Source organism: Berghia stephanieae, chromosome 3 (genome assembly GCF_034508935.2).
Source record: "Berghia stephanieae isolate SIO BIC M18660-M18661 chromosome 3, UCSD_Bste_1.3, whole genome shotgun sequence".
Classification (NCBI taxonomy): domain Eukaryota; kingdom Metazoa; phylum Mollusca; class Gastropoda; order Nudibranchia; family Aeolidiidae; genus Berghia; species Berghia stephanieae.
Window position 1 is genome coordinate 89753352 of NC_088362.1, and position 20000 is coordinate 89773351.

General features: G+C 35.9%; 1 protein-coding gene across 1 annotated transcript in view; it reads right to left on the reverse strand.

Annotated features, from left to right (window-relative positions):
• Positions 1 to 20000, reverse strand: part of LOC144968785 (uncharacterized) — a 49434-nt gene that overhangs the window by 28898 nt on the left and 536 nt on the right. The window contains exons 2-3 of the mRNA XM_078907461.1: positions 19603 to 19666; positions 1300 to 1373 (exon numbers count right to left, since the gene is read on the reverse strand). Of these exons, the coding sequence (XP_078763587.1) occupies positions 1300 to 1373; positions 19603 to 19606 (78 nt within the window). The 5' untranslated portion in view covers positions 19607 to 19666. The remainder of the gene's footprint in view (positions 1 to 1299; positions 1374 to 19602; positions 19667 to 20000) is intronic.

A 20000-nucleotide genomic window follows, 5' to 3' on the forward strand; every position in this document is an offset into this window, starting at 1 on the left:
AATCAGTTATTCTATTTACATTATTAGAGCTTTCGTTGACGCACACACGGTGGCTGGATTTTTTGCTGCTGTTTTTTTGGGGGGTTATTTTTGTTGTTGTTTAGAATGGGGGGGGGGGGGGGGCAAAGATCTGAACAAGTAAATACATGGATATGTCGCCTATAGTGTAGCCTACGGCAAAAAAATGGTTAAAAATAACAACATTGCCTGTTTTAAACGTTCTTCCGACGGATGGATCCAAGTGACAATGCCTTGAAATTGTTTTGGGTTTTTGGTTTGGTTGTTTTAACATCCCAAGGTCTTTGCTTGACAAAAGCCTCCTTGTCCAAAGCCATCTATATTTAAATACGAAGGCCTACTCGAAGACAACTAGATTCCTTTATCACTGTTCGTTTTCCTCTTATCACGAAAAAAAAAAGAAAAAGGAGAAAAAACAACGCGTCAATGCGTTGGCCTTGCAGAGATGTTGATGATGAAGAGAAAAAAAAATTAATAAAACAAAACAAAAACAACAAAAAAAATTAATTAAAAAAATAATAATAATAAATTTAAAAAAAAGAACATAATGATAATAATAATAATAATAATAATAATAATAATAATAATAATAATAATAATAATAATAATAATAATAATAATAATAATAATAATAACAAAATAATAATAATAATAATAATAATTAATAATAATAATAATAATAATAATAATAATAATAATAATAATAATAATAATAATAATAATAATAATAATAATAATAATATAATAATAATAATAATAATAATAATAATAATAATAATAATAATAATAATAATAATAATAATAATAATAATAAATAATTTTGAAAACTTATCTGATCTTTTAAATTTTTATAAATCTTTTTTTTTTTTTGTTTTTTTTTTTGTCATTTCGGATCTCAGCAATCTGACGTTTTATTTTGTGTGTGAATGGTAAAATTACACGCAGTAGCATTACGTTTAAAAATTCAATTGCCTTAAAAAATTATAATACAAAAACTGGTCTGTCCGTGCTTATGAATAAACAAATAAAAATGAACAATAGCTAATAAACAAATTTAAAAAATAAAGAAGAAGATGAGTAGACTGGAAAGGATATATATGATAATGATGAGAGACAACAGTGGAGATAGTCAGACAGACAGACACAAAGAGAGAGAGAGAGAGAGAGAGAGAGAGAGAGAGAGAGAGAGAGAGAAGAAGAGAGAGAAGAAAGAGAGAGAGAGAGAGAGAGAGAGAGAGAGAGAGAGAGAGAGAGAGAGAGAAGGGGGGGGGGGGCACTTACCAAGTCATATTTGGCTACGATATCGGATCTCTCTTTGGCAGCCCTGAGTATCTCATCATAGTCCGTCTGCGAGGCTGTGGAAACAAATCAGGAAAGAGGGGGAGGGAGAGGATTAAACGATGCTGCTTATATTATGGTTGTTTGTTGGTCATTTGAAAGTATGCCTATTCTAAATTTTAGTGTTATAAATTTTTGTAATAAATTTCACTGCTGCTCTTGTTTCTGTTTGTTTCATATGAGCAGACGAACTTCGAATTTGGATGAAATGGATCATTTTTCCTCTGTCTACCTAAAGTGACGATATCTGGGTACGTTCTGTCATTAAAATTCAACGACTCCGGCTGTTTTGTTTGAAAGACTATTTATTTACGTACATCATCAAACTAAAAACCTGGGTGGGGTTCCTGACCTCCCATAGCAGGCAGGGGGTACATACTGTGTCTTCTATCCCCTTATATCTGTTTTACAACATGCTTTCTGTCTTTGTCTTGGAATGAGATTACTTTTTTTTTCCTGGCCCTGGTCGGAGTCCTGCCTGGGAGGGAAACAGTCAAATGCATAGTTGTTGTTTTGGGAGATGATATTTTTTTCCTTGTAAATCATCTCTCTGTTTTGTATTATTTTAATTGTTATTTTGAATGTATAATGTAAGCATTTGAGTGTATTCCTCTTTGTTGGATTTTGTGCTTGTGTCTGGATGAGACTTATAGGTGATCTCAAACTTAGTACATTGATGGTTTGCTCTTGGAATCTGCATCTGATCCCTATTTGTTCCCATTTCCACTTTGTCTTCCTTTCTCTTGGGTGCTTTAATTGTAATTCTAGAACTTTTTACTGTCCCATTTTCTTCCTTTTTACTGGCGCTATGTGTTGCAAGCGCCGTAAAACCCTTAAAAACAAACAAAACAAACTAAATACACATCAGCACATAATATAAAAAGCGACCATTTTGTGATAAATATCATCCAGGTGAGTGATATGACAAACACAATATCATCATTTATTCAGCAGGTCTCATCTAATCAAACCTGACCACCCTGCGGGCAGGATTCATCAACTCGATGTTAATGGTGATGACTGGCTCCTAGTTACGGGCCACGACTTGCCGACATGCTGCTGAGATAGATCAGCCAAAGACCTATTCTGAATTCGCTGACAAAATGCTTTCTTTTTTCTTTTTTTTTTTTCAATCATTTTCAATTTGGTCAGAAATCTTACAACTAAAATTATATCGATATATAAAAATGACCCCTAACGTAGCCTATATCTTTTCTTTCACGTTTCAGATTGAGAACTTTTGACATGAAGGTGGGGGGGGGGGGGTAAGTTGATCGAGATTTGGAGTAAAAGTTTTCCAACAAAATTTAAAGAAAAAAAGTGTTTTGACAATATATCTATATAGAAATGTTGCGTTTACACAGTTTTAAGTTACAAAGAAAGGATTTGACAAAAGCAAACAAAACCCAAGCCCTTTCAAAATAGCTTAAAGGAAGGCTTAACAATAAATATAAATTTTCTTTCAAAATTAAAAAAATCACACTTCAGTTTATTTCAAAAAAGTAATAATAAAATGCTATTCTCTTGTTAAATCCGGGTTTTGTTTTGGATTTTTTTTTGGGGGGGGGGCGGGGGGGGGGTTAATAAGACGGTTGAGTAAACGCGCGCATGGGATTAATAAGACGGTTGTGTAAACGCGCGCATAATTATTTTTTTTTTTAATAATCACTCTCAAATCACTGTGAAAGAATCACATTTAGCACTAGACCTATAATATATTTGTTTGCTTACAATTGTGGACAGAGAGGAATGCAGCAGACATAGAAATTTATTTCAGTATTGTATTTCCCATTCCACAGCCATAAGCATTATAATTATGCAGAAGATGGATTGCGTTTGTGCGGAAAGTGGGGTGTGGGGGATGGGGGGGGGGGGGGGGGTAGACGCGTAAACAGTGCAATTTTTATCTGCATCATGACACAAGCCAAATATTATGGTAATTACGCCATTCCAGGCCAATGAGATAATATCAACATATGGCACAATCAAACTCTCTTATACCACCACCCCCTTTAAATCACACTAACAGTAACAGATTCAAGGAGTGCGAGGAATGTATTGATTTTACTTGATAAATTCTTTGGCTGAGAACCACGGCCATTGTGGGTGTTCATTTTTTTCTTCTTTAATCCAGAGAAAGTCTTTTTTTTTTAAACATGGAACAATTTAAAATTTCAAACCAAAAATGCTAAAAAAATTAATAAATTTAAAAATGTCCTTGATAAGGAACTTTTTGCTTTAAAATATGACTGAGAATTCATAATATCTCAATAATAGGAATATATATATATTTTAAAAATTATTTAATGCTTTTATCTGCTTCTCACTTTCTCATATTTTTATCTCAAAGAATATGCAATGTATAGTGTACAATATATTATTAGATACCAATGTTTTAGGGACAATTAAGGAACGCTTGTTGTATCCTTTTTAAAATCCATCAAAAGTGTGAGGTTTTCGAAAGTGCAACGGCAGAGTTGAGTCTTTTATAACAACTCAGATGACACAAAGCTTTGTTCAAACACACACACACACACACACACACACACTCACACACACACACATAAGATAAAAGAAAAAAAGGAAAATAAAAAGAAGGGAAGAAAGAATGGAAAACCGTTCTTTACAATTCGAGCAGGATAAAAAGATTCGTTTTCTTATACAATCTATTTTTAAAATACGTCACTACAATATAAACATAAAAAAGTGTTCTTTGTTTACAAAATTGTTCAATACACTTAATTTGTTTCAATATTTTACACGAGAACGTTATCAAGAAGCACATCTTTTAGAGACCGAGCCTAATTGTAATTTTAAGCTATGGTCGAAACCCAATACAAATAAAATACCTCCATTAACAAGCCATGAAAACTTCAATTTACGCCTAATTACATGACTTTATGCCTTTCATATATTATGTATTGTGAAATGACACAGTAAAAGTAATCTGAAGCAAAATGCTGAGATAGAAGGGTGGCGGGGGTGGGGTAGACAACAAATCGCTAATGGACTCGAGCAAATAAGTCTAAACTTCAAAGGCTACAGAAGATAACAACAACAACAACAACAACAACAAAAGAGAGAGAGAGAGAGAGAGAGAGAGAGAGAGAGAGAGAGAGAGAGAGAGAGAGAGAGAGAGAGAGAGAGAGAGAGAGGGGTGAAAACAAATCACAAAACCTATCTTCAATCATACAAGGTTTTGTATAGGATTTTTTTTTTTGGTATAACTATCACAGAGAGAACAATGTGACGCAATCGTAAGCTGAAAAAAATGGTTGACCAAATCGAGTACTATCATAATTTACAGGATAAGAAACCCTTATGTGCGATATCTCAATCATTTTAATTTATATTTCATTTGATTCAGCTTTTGTTTGTATCATCGGAATACTTTTCAATGTTGGTTGGGTTAAGTCGTGTTCTCAGGCAGGAGATGGCTAAAAATGTACTAGGGCGTTTAAAACATCCTGTGTCATAAAAGAGATAGAATCATTTTTTTAAATGTAGACGATTTAGGCTTTTACTGCGCTTATATTTTAAATTCATTTCTTTCATTAATTAAAAAAGATGATGTGAATATTAGATAGGATTAAATATCTGAGGATAAGCGGTGTTTCAAAGTTAAAAAAAACAGAAAGGAAAAAAAATAAGAGACAAAAGGTGAGAGAAAAAAAAAAAGTTGTGCGCAAAAGTAGAAAAAGAGAGAAAAAATTAGTGTACTGATAAAGCTATTCTTTTACAAATATCTCTGCCCCACAAAACCATAGGTTATGCACCCTCTTTACGTTAAAATCGATTCATTGGTTTAACTATTTTATACTGCAGTGAACCCTACTCTAAGAATACTCGAGGTACACTTCAAGAACTCTCAGACTTGAAAATTTTTGACCTTTCGGCTAGATTCATCGACATTTCAAGGAAACAAACAAAAATTTAAAAAATATAAGAAAAAGAAAACAATTCTGCCCAAAATGAATGTCTTCATTAATCAGAATGATCTCCAACAAGTATTATTCAGTGCACAGCTTTGTGGTCTAGTAGTATGACACTCGCCTTCAAACTGGAAGGTTCTGAGTTCAAATCCCGCTCTGAGCGGCGCATATTCAAGTCCCCGGAAAAGGCTCTTTACTCACATTATCTCATCGTACTCGGGTGTAAAATGAGTACCTGGTAGTTAAAAAGCCTTGTCTTCGTCGGGAAAAAATTGTAATACCGCCAAACAGGGGTCTTACCTTGTCGTACATGTTAAGTGTTGCTGTTAGCTTGGGACTCTTTGTAAAGGGCTTTTAAGCACGTTTAGTGGATATTGCGCTATATATCTTGATGTCCAAGTTTAAGTCTAATCTACAATAAATCAACAATATCACCCGCCTTGTATTGAGATGATAAGAAACAAGTACACCTGACACCGGCCTCTGCAAAGGAATATCCTATACAGTATACATGAACACACACATACACACACACAAACACACACACACACACACACACACACACCATTACAAGCTGTTTTAGATGGATACAAAATAGAAGGGCTTCGGATCGATAGATTAGTCATAAAGATGAGAGACGGGTTTGATAACATTGGTCCCAACAAGAATAATAGACAAAAGAAAAAAATAATCACAGAGCAGGTTATGTTCAAAAGCTTGCAATGGGATAATCACGAGAGAGAGAGAGAGAGAGAGAGAGAGAGAGAGAGAGAGAGAGAGAGAGAGAGAGAGATATTTCCGAGTACATTTCGAGTCATCACAACAGCCACAGAAGGTTATACGACAAAAAAAAAAAAAAAGAATTATGTTTACATGTGACTAAACGCTTTGGATCTCAATAAAAGCAATAAGATAAATCAATAATTTACTACCCCCCCCCCCCCCTCTCTCTCTCTCTCTCTCTCTCTCTCTCTCTTTCTCTCTCTCTCTCTATCTCCTTTATCGAGCATCTATAAAGCGCAACATCCACTAAACAACAGTCAACAGCAACAGGACGAGATATGATGCCTTTTAACCGATATTACATTTTTAGGACGGAAACAACGGTGTGAGAATGTGAGTAAATAGCCATTTCCAAGGACTCAACTGTGCGCCGCTCAAAGCGGACTTGAACCCTGGACATTCATATCTGAAGGCGACTGTCATACCACTAAATCCCATGTCGCTCTTATACAACACATATATCACGAAATACGTATCTTAACCATCTTAAAGTTAAAAAAATTGAGCTTTTATATGGCGCAACATCCACTAAATCCGATCCGAAAGCTAGTGTCAAAGCACAAGACCACATAGCGGGACTGTAGTGTCCCTAGGCTAGGAGACCATTTTAAAACGTCTTAAACCTGCTTATAGATTATATACCTATGGGTTAATAAACGACCACTATCAAGAATCGATAATAGAACCGGACCATGGCTGTATCGAATGCAGAGAATCAACAAATTAAAAATGTTTCAGTGGGAGCGATCTATATTCATGTTTTCCTTTTCATTTGTTGCTGTACAACGATTGGATATTTGTCAATAAATGTAAACATGCAGCTTTGTTTCTGATAGTTGTAAACATACCCATGACTCATGCCGAGCAAAATGGACAATTCGGACCTTGGATATGTCTCAAACTGTGAGCATTTTTCACTATGTGGGTCATTTTGAGCAAACGTTGTAATGTGACCAATGACCTCGAGCACATGGAAATGAAATATAGATCATCCCCATTCAGCAACTTTACGAACGCGCTGGCCTCTTTACCATATGAAAGACAAATCTCCAGTTCACATTGTATTTATCATTATATTAATAATCATTAAAATACGGTAACTAATCTAACGCCTCACGCAGGTGATATCTTTTTTAAGGTTGTCAGCCACTGGAAGACTAGTTACAAATGATTGTGGACAAAAAACAGGAACGTGATAACGAGAGATACCAGCTCTGATCTGGTTGGCAATACACGCCTTTCGGTACCAAAGTGTCGTTTTTTTTTTGGATCACGCATTTCACCTTTTTTGACAGATTTAAGGACTTTATATATGCTGTGCATTTTATACAACATGGCCCATTTGTCTTTTTTGATAAATGTTTTTTTTTCAAAGGAAAATATAGATATAATACTAAACATCTTAGGTCCCAAAAAAGTGATCTTTCTTCAAATTGAACATTTAAACTTCGCTGTGCCTAATTTACCCAATGCTAGTTTAAAAGATCATTTTTTTAAACAGGAAAGTGAGTGGAGCAGGCACTTATGTTGGTAACAACAATATATGAAGTGAGTAGAAAAGTGCCAGAAGACAATAGAGAATAAAAAATTTTTCGCGGCGGTGGTGGGGTTTGAACCTGCGACCTTATTGGTACGACAACTCCGCCTGGCAGGTGAGAGCGTGGCTCTACCGTCTGAGCTATCCACGAACACAAAAAATATTCGTATCAAACCCAAGTCATATTTCTAAAGCCTTCTCTCACCCACTACTGGAGATCGCCGGCTCGTTCGCGCGCCACCATCGCGACGTTATTTTTAATCAGCAGTTAAGCTTAATAAAAATTTTTATTCTCTATTGTCTTCTGGCACTTTTCTACTCACTTCATATCTTGTTGTTACCAACATAAGTGCCTGCTCCATTCACTTTTCTGAATTAAAAAATTCACCCCATATACCGGAGCATACTCAATGTCTCAATCGTTTCTATGTTATGTGTTTGTGTTGAGAATATTGGCTATTAAGCTTAACTGCTGGTCAAAAATAACTTCGCGATGGTGGCGCGCGAACGAGCCGGCGATCTCCAGTAGTGGGTGAGAGAAGGCTTTAGAAATATGACTTGGGTTTGATACGAATATTTTTTGTGTTCGTGGATAGCTCAGACGGTAGAGCCACGCTCTCACCTGCCAGGCGGAGTTGTCGTACCAATAAGGTCGCAGGTTCAAACCCCACCACCGCCGCGAAAAATTTTTTATTCTCTATTGTCTTCTGGCACTTTTCTACTCACTTCATATCTTTTAAGGGGATGGGCGGGTCCTCGATTGTCAAAAATCGAGTAAAATATCGATTTTGAGATTTTTTTATTTTTGAAAAGTTTGAAACCTTTGCTACATGAAAATGTGTTTGTTGACTCTCAGATGGGTCAGTTTAGGTCCAAACTGACCTCTTGAAGTCCAAGGGGGTCAGTAAATATAATGTTACAGCCTGGCTTGACAGCGAAAAAGCCATATAAACATTAGGCCAATATGAGCATAAAACATCGATAATAATAGGCAAGTTTGGTATCGATAGTTTCGTCTATTTTTGGTCTCTATGAAATGCCACTGTCAAGGTCTTCGGTCTATCTATATTTAGTCAAGAGCCTTTCCAAAAACCCCTTCTCTAACCAATTGTGAGGGGTTGACTGATTGTAGTAAAATCGTGAGTAATTGTTGTGACCTTTGCCTTGCTAGCGCTGTTCTCATTGGCTGTTCAAAATAGTCGATGATAACATGACTTGATACTGCTTTCTGAGTGGTTAGCGGGCGAGTCAAAGTTCATGCTTTGACCTCATCTTCGCATGCGTCGCATGTAAACATTGTTATTCTGTGTGTGATTTTTCTTCTTCCGGGGACATGAAAGTTTTGTTTTGTGAAAAGTACCGACACGTACGCAGCAAGTATGCCTTGAAAGACTCGAATTGTACGACTTGCAAAATCAGCAGCTCGAACAAGATGGGAACAGTAATATTATTGTGAATTTTTATAGATAGAATTTGTCACTCCTTCGTAACATGATGCAAAATGAAAAAGCGCTGAGGTCTCTAAATGAAATGAATGGAGTTACTGTCGAGCTAGACTGAGTATTGGTTGTAAACGAATGATGCGAGAAGTTTGTTATGCTCTTGAGAACGAGAGAGAGAGAGAGAGAGAGAGAGAGAGAGAGAGAGAGAGAGAGAGAGAGAGAGAGAGAGAGAGAGCAAAATCCACTAACTGTGCTCAAAACGCTTTACAAAGGGTCCCTGACCGACAGCAACACGTAAAATGTAGAACAAGACATGACGCCTTTTATGCGATATTACAATTTTTCCGACAGCGACAGCACTGTTGACGGCTAAGTACTCATTTTACACCCGAATACGGTGAGAGAACGGGAGTAAATAGTCTTTTCCAAGGACTCAACTATGCGCTGAACCAGGCTCGAAACCAGGACCTTCCGATCCGAAAGCGAGTGTTATACCACAAGACCATATAGCCGCTCATAGCTGAGGTAGGTAGATAGATAGATAGAGAGATAGATAGATAGATAGATAGAGTGTGTGTGTGTGTGTGTGTACGTACGTGTGTGTGTGTACGTACGCGTGTGTGTGTGTGTGTGTTTGTGTGTGTGTGTGTGTGTGTGTGTGTGTGTGAAGCCGAGAAAAGGCAAGGCAGGATCAGGAGGCTGAAGAGGGAGGGCCTGCACATCAAGCAGGGTCATTTTGACGCATGAATGCATGATCTTGTCTGAGTTTCCTGTGCTTGAAACTTTGAATGCGTTTTTCTCTGTTTGTGCTTTTTCTACCTTTATTTTGCTACTCTTCCTTTATTTGTAAACATTTTTGAATGATTTTTCACATGTGCATACAGTATCACTAGCTTCATAAAACTGAGCATTTGTATTTCAGATTTATTTTATAAATTTTGCGTAAATGAGGGTCAAAAGTCCAAAAATGGGTCAATTTTTGATGTTTCAAAATTGATGAACTTTGAAAATCAATAAAAATAATACTACTGTAGATATTAGAAAACCGATGCTTAGCCCAAATGAATGGCTCAAATACTACTTGTATACCTATTTTCATGTTAATAACTTGTCATTTGGCGAAGCCTTAGCATTTTGAAAACTACTTCATTATAGGGTATCAAATTTCAAAATGGCGGCGTTACCATGGTAACCAAAAACTGAAATTTAGGTTTTCAATTTTTTTCTCCTCTAATTAGGATGTGCATAACCTAAAATTACCACTAAAAGTCAGCTACTTATTACATTTTAGAATTTCGCCTTCAGGACCCGCCCATCCCCTTAAACAGGCCGAACGTCATCGTATCCATTATAATTAAGGAATACAGTATAAATGAAATAATAATGCTAGTCTATCGTAAAGTACTTTCCGCAAGACCTTACAGATCCAGTTACCCAATTCCTGCTGGGTGAACAGGGGGGGGGGGGGGTATATAAAAATCTCAACTGCGTGTGAAGCGAGTGTTCTACCAACTGAGTTATCGGGACCCCTCAGCCACTCCCCAATAAATCACTACAACTACAAGCAATGGAAATAAATAGTATATCTCGCCTTTCTGCTTTCTCAATTTGCTACTTGGCTTTGGTAATATGGTGCATTTCTGTTTCGGTAACAATGCAAATTACATACATTATGTATGTTAAAAGTTGTAAACAGCATTTTGTGAGAAAAAATATGTGTACTTTCTTTATCTCAAACCCAATCATCTGACATTTACTTTTCCTATTTCTCTCACTCAATCAGTCAGCATTTTTACTTTCCGCTATTAAGCTAAGCATTTCCACTTCTATTCTAGGACTAGGCACAAATCTCATATTATCTCTTTCAAATGATTCGAGCATTCAATATCCTGTAATAAGGACAAGGGGCAGACTACAGTTTCTGAGAAAGAAAAAAAAGGATTAAACTAGAAATTGTAAATGTGCTTTATCGTTCATCAGAATAGAAATCACTAAAAAATACACAAATAAAATGAGTCTAATAGTAAACCAAGTTTAGCGATACGGATGACTAAGAAAATATAATCAGTCGCTCAATCTCTTTCGACATATTTAAATATTATCATCATAATATGCAAAAGTATAGGTGTGGCGGAATTGAACGCAAAGAGGTCACACCCACTCAGGCAAATTATAGAGGGAGTTACTAGCCAGCAACATTGTATAGAACGCTTTCCCATTTGGCATGTTTGCGTTCTTTGGAATATCATCCCATGGTAGAAATGTATAAACCAACTTATATTTAATATATTCACACGTATTCTTATGAACAACAAGTGTTACTAATCAAGCTTAAATGACGTCAAGATTTTGTAGCAAAAGCGTAATACTAAACAGCCTCACGCACAAGTTACCACAGTGAAGACAGTCGAGGTGGATATAATTGAAAGAAGCAGGAGTATCTAGATATGTCGTTGAACGACAAAAATGCAAACATTATAAATTGTGCATTTCATTTTTATAAACTTAAATCTTTCTTTCATTAAACAAATGGAACAGTATAAGTCAATTATAATGAAAATTAAGGATGAGAAGGCGGGATATCAGAGAAAGAAAAAGAGGGAGAAAGAAAGAAAGAAAGAAAGAAAGAGAGAGAGAGAGAGAGAGAGAGAGAGAGCGAGAGAGAGAGCATTGATTCTTGACATATATTGAAGTTTTACTATTTTTTCATCAACGTTTTAAATTTCTAGTTTTATGCGCTAACTTTTTTCTTTTTTTCATACAAATGTTACGATTACCGCAGCAGGGTACCTTTCAATACCGAGATTGTTATTGTTGTCTATGAGAGAAAGGGGTCGTTTGACTAGGAATATTCCGCAGTGGAAACCAAAAGAAAGCTTACGATACATTAAATGTCAAAGCAACGAAAGAAGCAGGTGATGATCGGGTTAAAACAACATGGAGCTAAAAAATGAAGATGACGGATAAGGTCGAAACCATTAGCGGTCACTGGAATTGATCAATTGCCTATAATAAGTAAGCCCTCTGCCCTATAGTGTAAAGAATACCACGAATCTGCAAAGAATAAATTACCGTGAATTATATAAACGCACACAAACACAGTTTACTCACACACACACGTCTGGTTGGAATAGCGGAGTAATAAGAAAAAAACTAAGTTGGAAGTTTAGAAAAAAAAAGAAGTAGAAAATAAGAAAAGAAAAGAGTAAATCATAGTCAAATATACAAGGGGTAACGGGGAGGAAGATTAAATTGAAGAATTAAATTACGACAATCTTTTTATTTCTCTCACATGCAAAAAGTCAAGACATGTAATAGAAAAACAACAAAACAACTCTAAAAAATGAACGACAGGGTCAACAACGGAACAGATTAATTACACAACAACTGGGAAAGCGGGACAGAGGGGATTCAAATATCCATTCATACAATATGTTCTGTTCATGATGACAAAAGGGATTTATACATCAATTGAAATCGTAGGCATATGCTTCTAAAAATAAAAAATGTACACACATTCTTTTGACCCATTCATAATATTGTTGTATAGTATCTTATTACCAATGACTGAATTTAGAGATAGGCCGATCCCAATCTATGCCACTGTAGTTCAGTGTTGCGACATAAACGATGATCAAGAGCTCTGACATAATAATCTCGAGAGCCTCTTCAACGCTGGGCAAGTTCGTAACCTCCACATCTAGTGTAATAGCAATATAGTGCATGATATATCTACTCTACCAAGCTATCAATGAGTTATAAAAACTTTGATTGGCTATCGTGTCATCAACAGTGAAAAATAAAATTGTCAACGCCCTCTTTAAACCATCTAAATACGAATATACTGTATATCCTATTTTGACGACTTAAGTAAGAAAATGTAAATAGGGCACTTCCAACACATATATTATCATACACAATGCGCTTCGCAATGCTTCATTCAGCAGGCCACGTGGAACCAAATTTCCATTCCTGTAGTACAAACAGCTAGTTAAATATTCTTTTGTACCGACACTCAATCAACATCCATCCTTGTGCTCAGTCTCACCTGAGCTGGGCATTATTTGTGAAGGCATTACCCAAATGACACAACGCCTAGTCCAGAGTTTTAGTTTTAGATCATTGCAACCCATCTAATAACTGCCTACGCCCAACATCGCCCGGAATCATATAACAATATGCGGCTACGTGGTCTAGTGATATGCCAATCGTCTTCGGATCGGCAGGTCCAAGTTTCGAGTCCCGCTTCGAGCGGCGCATAGTTGAGTCCTTGGAAAAGGCTTTTTACTCACATTCTCTCACCGTACTCGGTTGTAAAATGAATACCTGGCCGTTAATAACATTGTCTCTGTCCGAAAAAAAATTGTAATATCGCCTAACAGGCGTCATGCCTTGTCCTACATGTTGACTGTCGCTGCTGGCTAGGGACTCCCCTGTAATGCGCGAGCACGTTTAGCAGATATTGTTATATTTAAAATTGCTCAAGATTTACAATTTATGCTTTTCTTATTTAAAGATGAAACGCCCGACACGCCAAGACATCGACGTCATGATTTCAATAAGAATAAGAAAATGGTACCTCCAAACGGTCTGACAAAATCAAATTAGCACCAATCTTATAAGTTTGTGAATCCTGCCCACAATGACAAACCCGCGAGACACGTTTTAAGAAAAACAACCATACAAATATCATATTATAACGACTTATAAAATAAATTCTTAAGAGAGAGAGAGAGAGAGAGAGAGAGAGAGAGAGAGAGAGAGAGAGAGAGAGAGAGAGAGAGAGAGAGAGAGAGAGAGAGAACAAAATCAAATCAGTATGTATAACTAAACCATATCACCGATTACTTAAAATAAAATAAAACAAATATTCAAAATCTTTAGTCCAATAAAAAAGGATAAGGATAAGAGGAGGTTGCCAGGCCAGTTTGTCCACAACTTTGAATGGCGTGTTGTGTTCTGTAGATAGGATTAACACTAGACACCGGCTTAAACCAACCATTGCATGTATAGTAATAAGGAGCTTTCCCTGATAAAAATTGGCACGGGGGATATAAATTTTACAACCTACGATTTGAAATCAGTATCATATATATATATATAGGGCTTGAGAGGTACTACTGCAGACCATGATCAGAGCTTTAAGGGGCGGTTTGGGTATTTTCTAAAAAAAATTTAATTACCAATATTCGGCGGTTTTAATCATTCTATATCGTCATTATAGGTTAAAAAACAACATTTATGGTGAAAATTTTTAATTATCTGTGTTGATACCCATTTTGCGACCTAATTTGGGGGTCTGACATCAAAAAATATAACAATCTCGTGGCAAACGTTCCACAAAAACTAATGAAGGAATGACCTCCATATTCTTCCCTCTTGTCAACATTGTACCATAGTGTGTCACCATAGAGAGATTTTACGGCTTTAGTTTATGAAATTTTTATTAGAACATTACAAAGTTGAGAGTCAAAATATTATGACAAAATTGATGTAAAAAATTCAGAATTAGGATTATAATTAAAAATTCACATATCTTATCAAAAAAATCTCTCTTTGGTGACACAATACATTATCTCTGTGATAACTGTGGAAAATTTCAGACAATTTCAATGAATAGATTCTGAGAAACGTTTGACACAGTATCCCATACCCTTAGAAAAATGACATATTGAGAAAATAGCAAAATAGCTTCCCGTTTTTCACACTTTTCTTACTACCTGTACCATTTTCGACTGTGTTTTTCGTGTCTTTATAGTCTACATTAAGAATTTGGACTTCACTTATATTAATCCTAGGGTAATAAAATATTATTTTCCACCAAAATCTCAAAATCAATTTTTCGAAGGATTTTCCTAATAATTAGACCCAAACCGCCCCTTAAGAGGGCACTATCCAAAACAATGCAGCAAGGTCACTTATATATGTACCATTTTTTCATACATTGTGATTTAAAAAAAAAAAAGAAATATCTATGTCTCTAGAGAGAGAGAGAGAGAGAGAGAGAGAGAGAGAGAGAGAGAGAGAGAGAGAGAGAGAGAGAGAGAGAGAGAGAGAGAGAGAGAGAGAGAGAGAGAGAGAGTTCAAAGAATGAAAACAAGTGAATCTGAACACTGGTAGCTTTGCGCCGTATGTGGTGAGGTATACCTGAGTGAATTGTAGCCGTTACATTTCGTGTATCCCTTTTAATCATAAGGGCACAAGGCTATGGTAAGGTGGAGATAAAGTCATGGGGATGTAGGTTCAAAAGATGTACAAACTCAGAAGTAATTAGAACACCGGTGTGAAAAGCCAGTAGGTTAAAGGACAAAAGCAAAGGCGTCAGGACCTACTGTGTTTTGTGTATAGTAGTATACACTTGCTGTACTTAAACCGCTAAGCCGGAAATGTAAGGGGAAGTGATGGTTTCTACGAAAAGGATTTTTATACCAACCAACCTGCTGTTATGTTTGATTTGGTTTTTCTCTATCCACTGGAGATAACTCTTATAAGCAAGAGAAAATGGTCAAGAATAGAATTTTTAAAAATTAAATTTTAAAAAAGAGAAAAAGAGACAGGTGTAAGAGTGAGAGAGATGAATGGAATGGAGAGGGGAGGGGGGAGGGAGGGGAGATTGACAAACTCAAAGGCAAAATAGAAACAAATAATTGAATGAAGAGAGAGAGAGAGAGAGAGAGAGAGAGAGAGAGAGAGAGAGAGAGAGAGAGAGAGAGAGAGAGAGAGAGAGAGAGAGAGAGAGAGAGAGAGAGGGGGGGTTGAGGACGTCACATTTTTTTCCTAGCCGGGAAAGGGGTTTTAGGAAATTGCAACAAATTTAAACCACTATTTGGGGTAATAGAGATGGAGACTAACCATAACAAATCGCATGTGACTCATATGGTTGACATGTAATTGTAGAATCTAAGTTTTGACATGTTTACAGAAACTGCATTCCTAAATGTCAGGTGCACAAACCAAAAACAAAATTAAATAAATAAAATGTGTGTTACATTTAGTCTTCAATAGCAAATGGCAGTAATCATTCTGTTGAATTGAAACGAAAACTAAAACTAAATAATAAATCAAAAGTGAGACAAGTTTTTCGGGTTTTGTTTGACCAAAAATGAATTACCCTAAGGGGAGTTACCTCTTTAGGGACTATCTTAAGAAAAGACCAAGATAACCACATATGCTGAAATGCAGCATGGCAAAGTGAGTAATAGAGACTAAGTTTCTTGTTCAAGGAAATCGTGAGATGCCAATAGTGGGACTCAAAACCAGGACCCTGAATGAACTGAATGGAAATGCCATATCATATTCATTCGGTCACCTTGCTACCAGGAGCATAAATCAAAATATAGTCATAAAATGGCTTCTACTTCTAAAACTTTGTTTTATTTCTATCAATATCACTTGTTTGGTCTTTTGCTACATCACTTATCTTTGTCCTATCAAATGATAAGTGAAAACATTCATCGGTTAATTTTCTGATAAAAAGCACTTCAGGGCAACAACCAAATTGCTAAAATCTCAATCAATGCACTTCACAATGCATTTCCAGAGACGATGGAAAAGAAATGATTCTATTTCATTAAGCAGGACATTGTCTTCTGTACCCTAAAATTCACAAAATATCTGTCCTTTGTAACCAGTTAGTGGGTAATGCGATTCAAAAGCCTTAGATCTCAAAGACACAATGTCGAGTATGAGTTTGCTACTCCCAGACTACCAAAGAATTGTGGTTTATCACTTCCAGTTCAAACCAGTTCCCAAGACAGGATGAAGAGAGAAAAAAATAATACAAAGATTTATAAATTAACCAATGAGAAAAAGGTCACAAGAATTTATGAACCACCAGAACCTCATAGTTGGTAAGAGCTTCTTCAATTGTAAAAAAAAAGTCTATTATCATTTTAATTTTCGTTGACTTCTTTGAATTCAATCAAGAGTCAGAACTTTGAAAATGGCACTTAAATAAATTTGTATTTTAAAAATCAGTTCATGTTTGTGTATGAGTATGAGACTCTCATAATCATAATGATACCTACCCTGCACAGGAATGTTCTCTACATGATGGACTATGCACAAATGATGATATAAGTGGGGGTAAAGTGTCACTTTCAAAGTAAGAGTAATATATATATACTTTTATAGTATCAGTCTCACAGCACAGTTGTTTTGACTGTTTCGCATGGCAAGGATTGAAAGGAATGTAATTGAAGTCATTGGTTGGTACGAAAACAAGCAACACTTAGAAACAGTAATCTCCAGTTGAGAAATTTCATTATTGACACAAACTTCGCTTTGTAAACTGAACTCATTGCAAACTCATTGCTGACCCACCCAGAATACTTCATTTATAACTTGTCAATGTTTGTCTGAGCGCACAAATCCAAAAAATACATATGCAATCCACAACTGAGGACATTAATGTGTCTTGACATACATGACTTATTGCTGATCACCTGCCAATCTTCAGACTGGGATGCTTTGGCAGCTTCTCTCATTTGTTGAGTGAGTTCTTTCCACTGATGACAGTCTGCAGCGATGGATCTCAGGTAATCTAAATCCTTTTCGTATCTCAGTTCTTGTGGGGCATCGAGGTGTTTGAGGTAGTGTATATATACTTGTTATGGGTCTGCCTAAAATACTGTTATGTCCGCTTGGTGTGAAGAACAATGCTATTGCCTTATTTAAAGTTATTTGCTGGAATATTTCTCTCCTTAAAATATTTCCAAATAGTCTCCATCTTCTTTCCAAAATTTGAATCGATAGTAGAGTCTCTCCTCGCATAGTATGTATGTATACAGTGATTTGTTACTTATTTTGGTTGGGTAGTAAATATTAAGAATTTACCTGAGCTGTTCCTATGGAAGGCATCAAGTTTATCTTCTTCACTTTTTGATAATGCCCATGTTCCACAATTGTAAATAAGTACTGATTTAACAAGGCTCTTTATAGCTTTATTTTTGTTTTTATTTTCCGTTTGTTGTTCCTAAGCCATGCATCTGTCAGCTCAGGCTTATTGAGAGAGCTGTGGACAATGTTTTCGTCTTTATCTACATCTTCTTTGTCTCCAATTAATGATCCCACCTTTTGTGTCTTTTTCCAATCTTGTTTGTCTTTGTCAACTTTTGTAATGTTGGGTTTATCGGCATTTACAAAAAGACTGTGTTTCTCTAATGCCTCTTGTACGACTTTAACATTGAGAGCAATTCTAGTGAGGAAATCAATATCGTCTGCGTATGCTATTTCTGATGAAAGGTGGGATTCAAATACTGTTTGAGGGACAGGCAAAAATGGTGCATACTCCAGGTACACAATGTGACTAGTGTGGGACAAATCCAAAGCCTCCTCCACATCCCAGCATATAACAAAACAATTACATTCAAATTGCAGATGACATCATACACTGAATACAAACACAGAATGATAATTTTCAAGAGAAAAATATACATTCCTCTTTTAGGACAGAGACAGAGAGAGAGAGAGAGAGAGAGAGAGAGAGAGAGAGAGAGAAAGAGAGAGAGAGAGAGAGAGAGAGAGAGAGAGAGAGAGAGAGAGAGGTTTGTAAAATGATCAGACTATAAAATAAAAAAAAGACAGACAACAACAATGCGTTGTAGCAAGTTTTTCTGTTTCGAAAATATGACCGCCATTGTGGTGTGGAGAGCCATTTCCTTCTATCTAAAAAAGCTCTGATTGTTTTTCAGGTGGTTGATTCTTGCCATTACAACTACTAAACATTATTTGTATTACAAAAGGAAAATAATGCTCTTTATATAATATAGGCATGAAGACAAGATGCATCATGATAATAAATTGCCATGCCTATAGTTATACTTATAATTTGAATCTGAACAGTTATCATAGTGCAGATACAAGGGTGTCATTTTAACAATCTAACAACTCTTGCCTCGGACAATTACACTGATTACCAATACTGTTCAGATATTGCAGTAGTCAACCTCACATTTTGATAGAGACTAAGACCTCTGCACGATTATTGTGTTTGAAAAAGTGACTAATCAGTACCATGTTGGCTGTGTATGAACCATATGCTAAAAATATTGAACAATTATAAATTGAAACAAGGGGAAACTTAGTGACACATTCACAGAACCATCTTTATTTGTTCACCAGATGAAATTAGTTTACTTCTGGCAACACAACCCAATTCTGTGACCAGGGTCCATCCAGGTCATTGGTAAAATGTGGTTCGGAGTGCCTTGAGAGGCTTCCAAAATAAGGGACCATATCATAAAATCCTTAAAGATGAATAAACCAAAGAATAAACGGCCTAATAAACAACAATTAAAAATAGCCATAATATAGTGATGTCTTTTCCTTTACAATAAAACCTAGGAAATATAAATATTTTCAACAATTTTGCCATAAATGCTGAAAGGACATGAAAAGAAAATAATGAAACGTTAATGTTAAAATCTTGAGTTGCATTTGATTTTTTTTTCTTTCTGGCCATCACTAATTACCTTTTGAAAGATGTGAGCATTTAATTAAACAAATGCCTGAATTTATTAATGAGGTTTGATGATGACAGAAAAATACTTACACATGTTGTTTAGTTATTATCCTTTATACAATATAATCCAAGCAATTCTGTACTGTGTCCACATCTGAGGAGCAAATAATAAAAATAAAATTTATTATGAATGTGAATGAATAATTTGATTATGCTTTGTTATTGTTGCAATAATTAGGGGAATATTGGTGCCCTTTGTATCAAAGTAAGGGATTGTCCACCAAGGGGCTATTTTTTGGTTTAGATTTCGTTGTCCGTTGTCAGTAAGTAGACAATAGCTTCCTGTAGTAGTGGTGTGAGTGACTAATCCCTCAAATTCGAAATATTGAACAGTTGTGGCTATGATTAACGATTTTACGAGGCCGAGACGTATATACAGTAGTAGACTCATACTCATACATTCGACTCTGTCACTCGCTGACTTACAT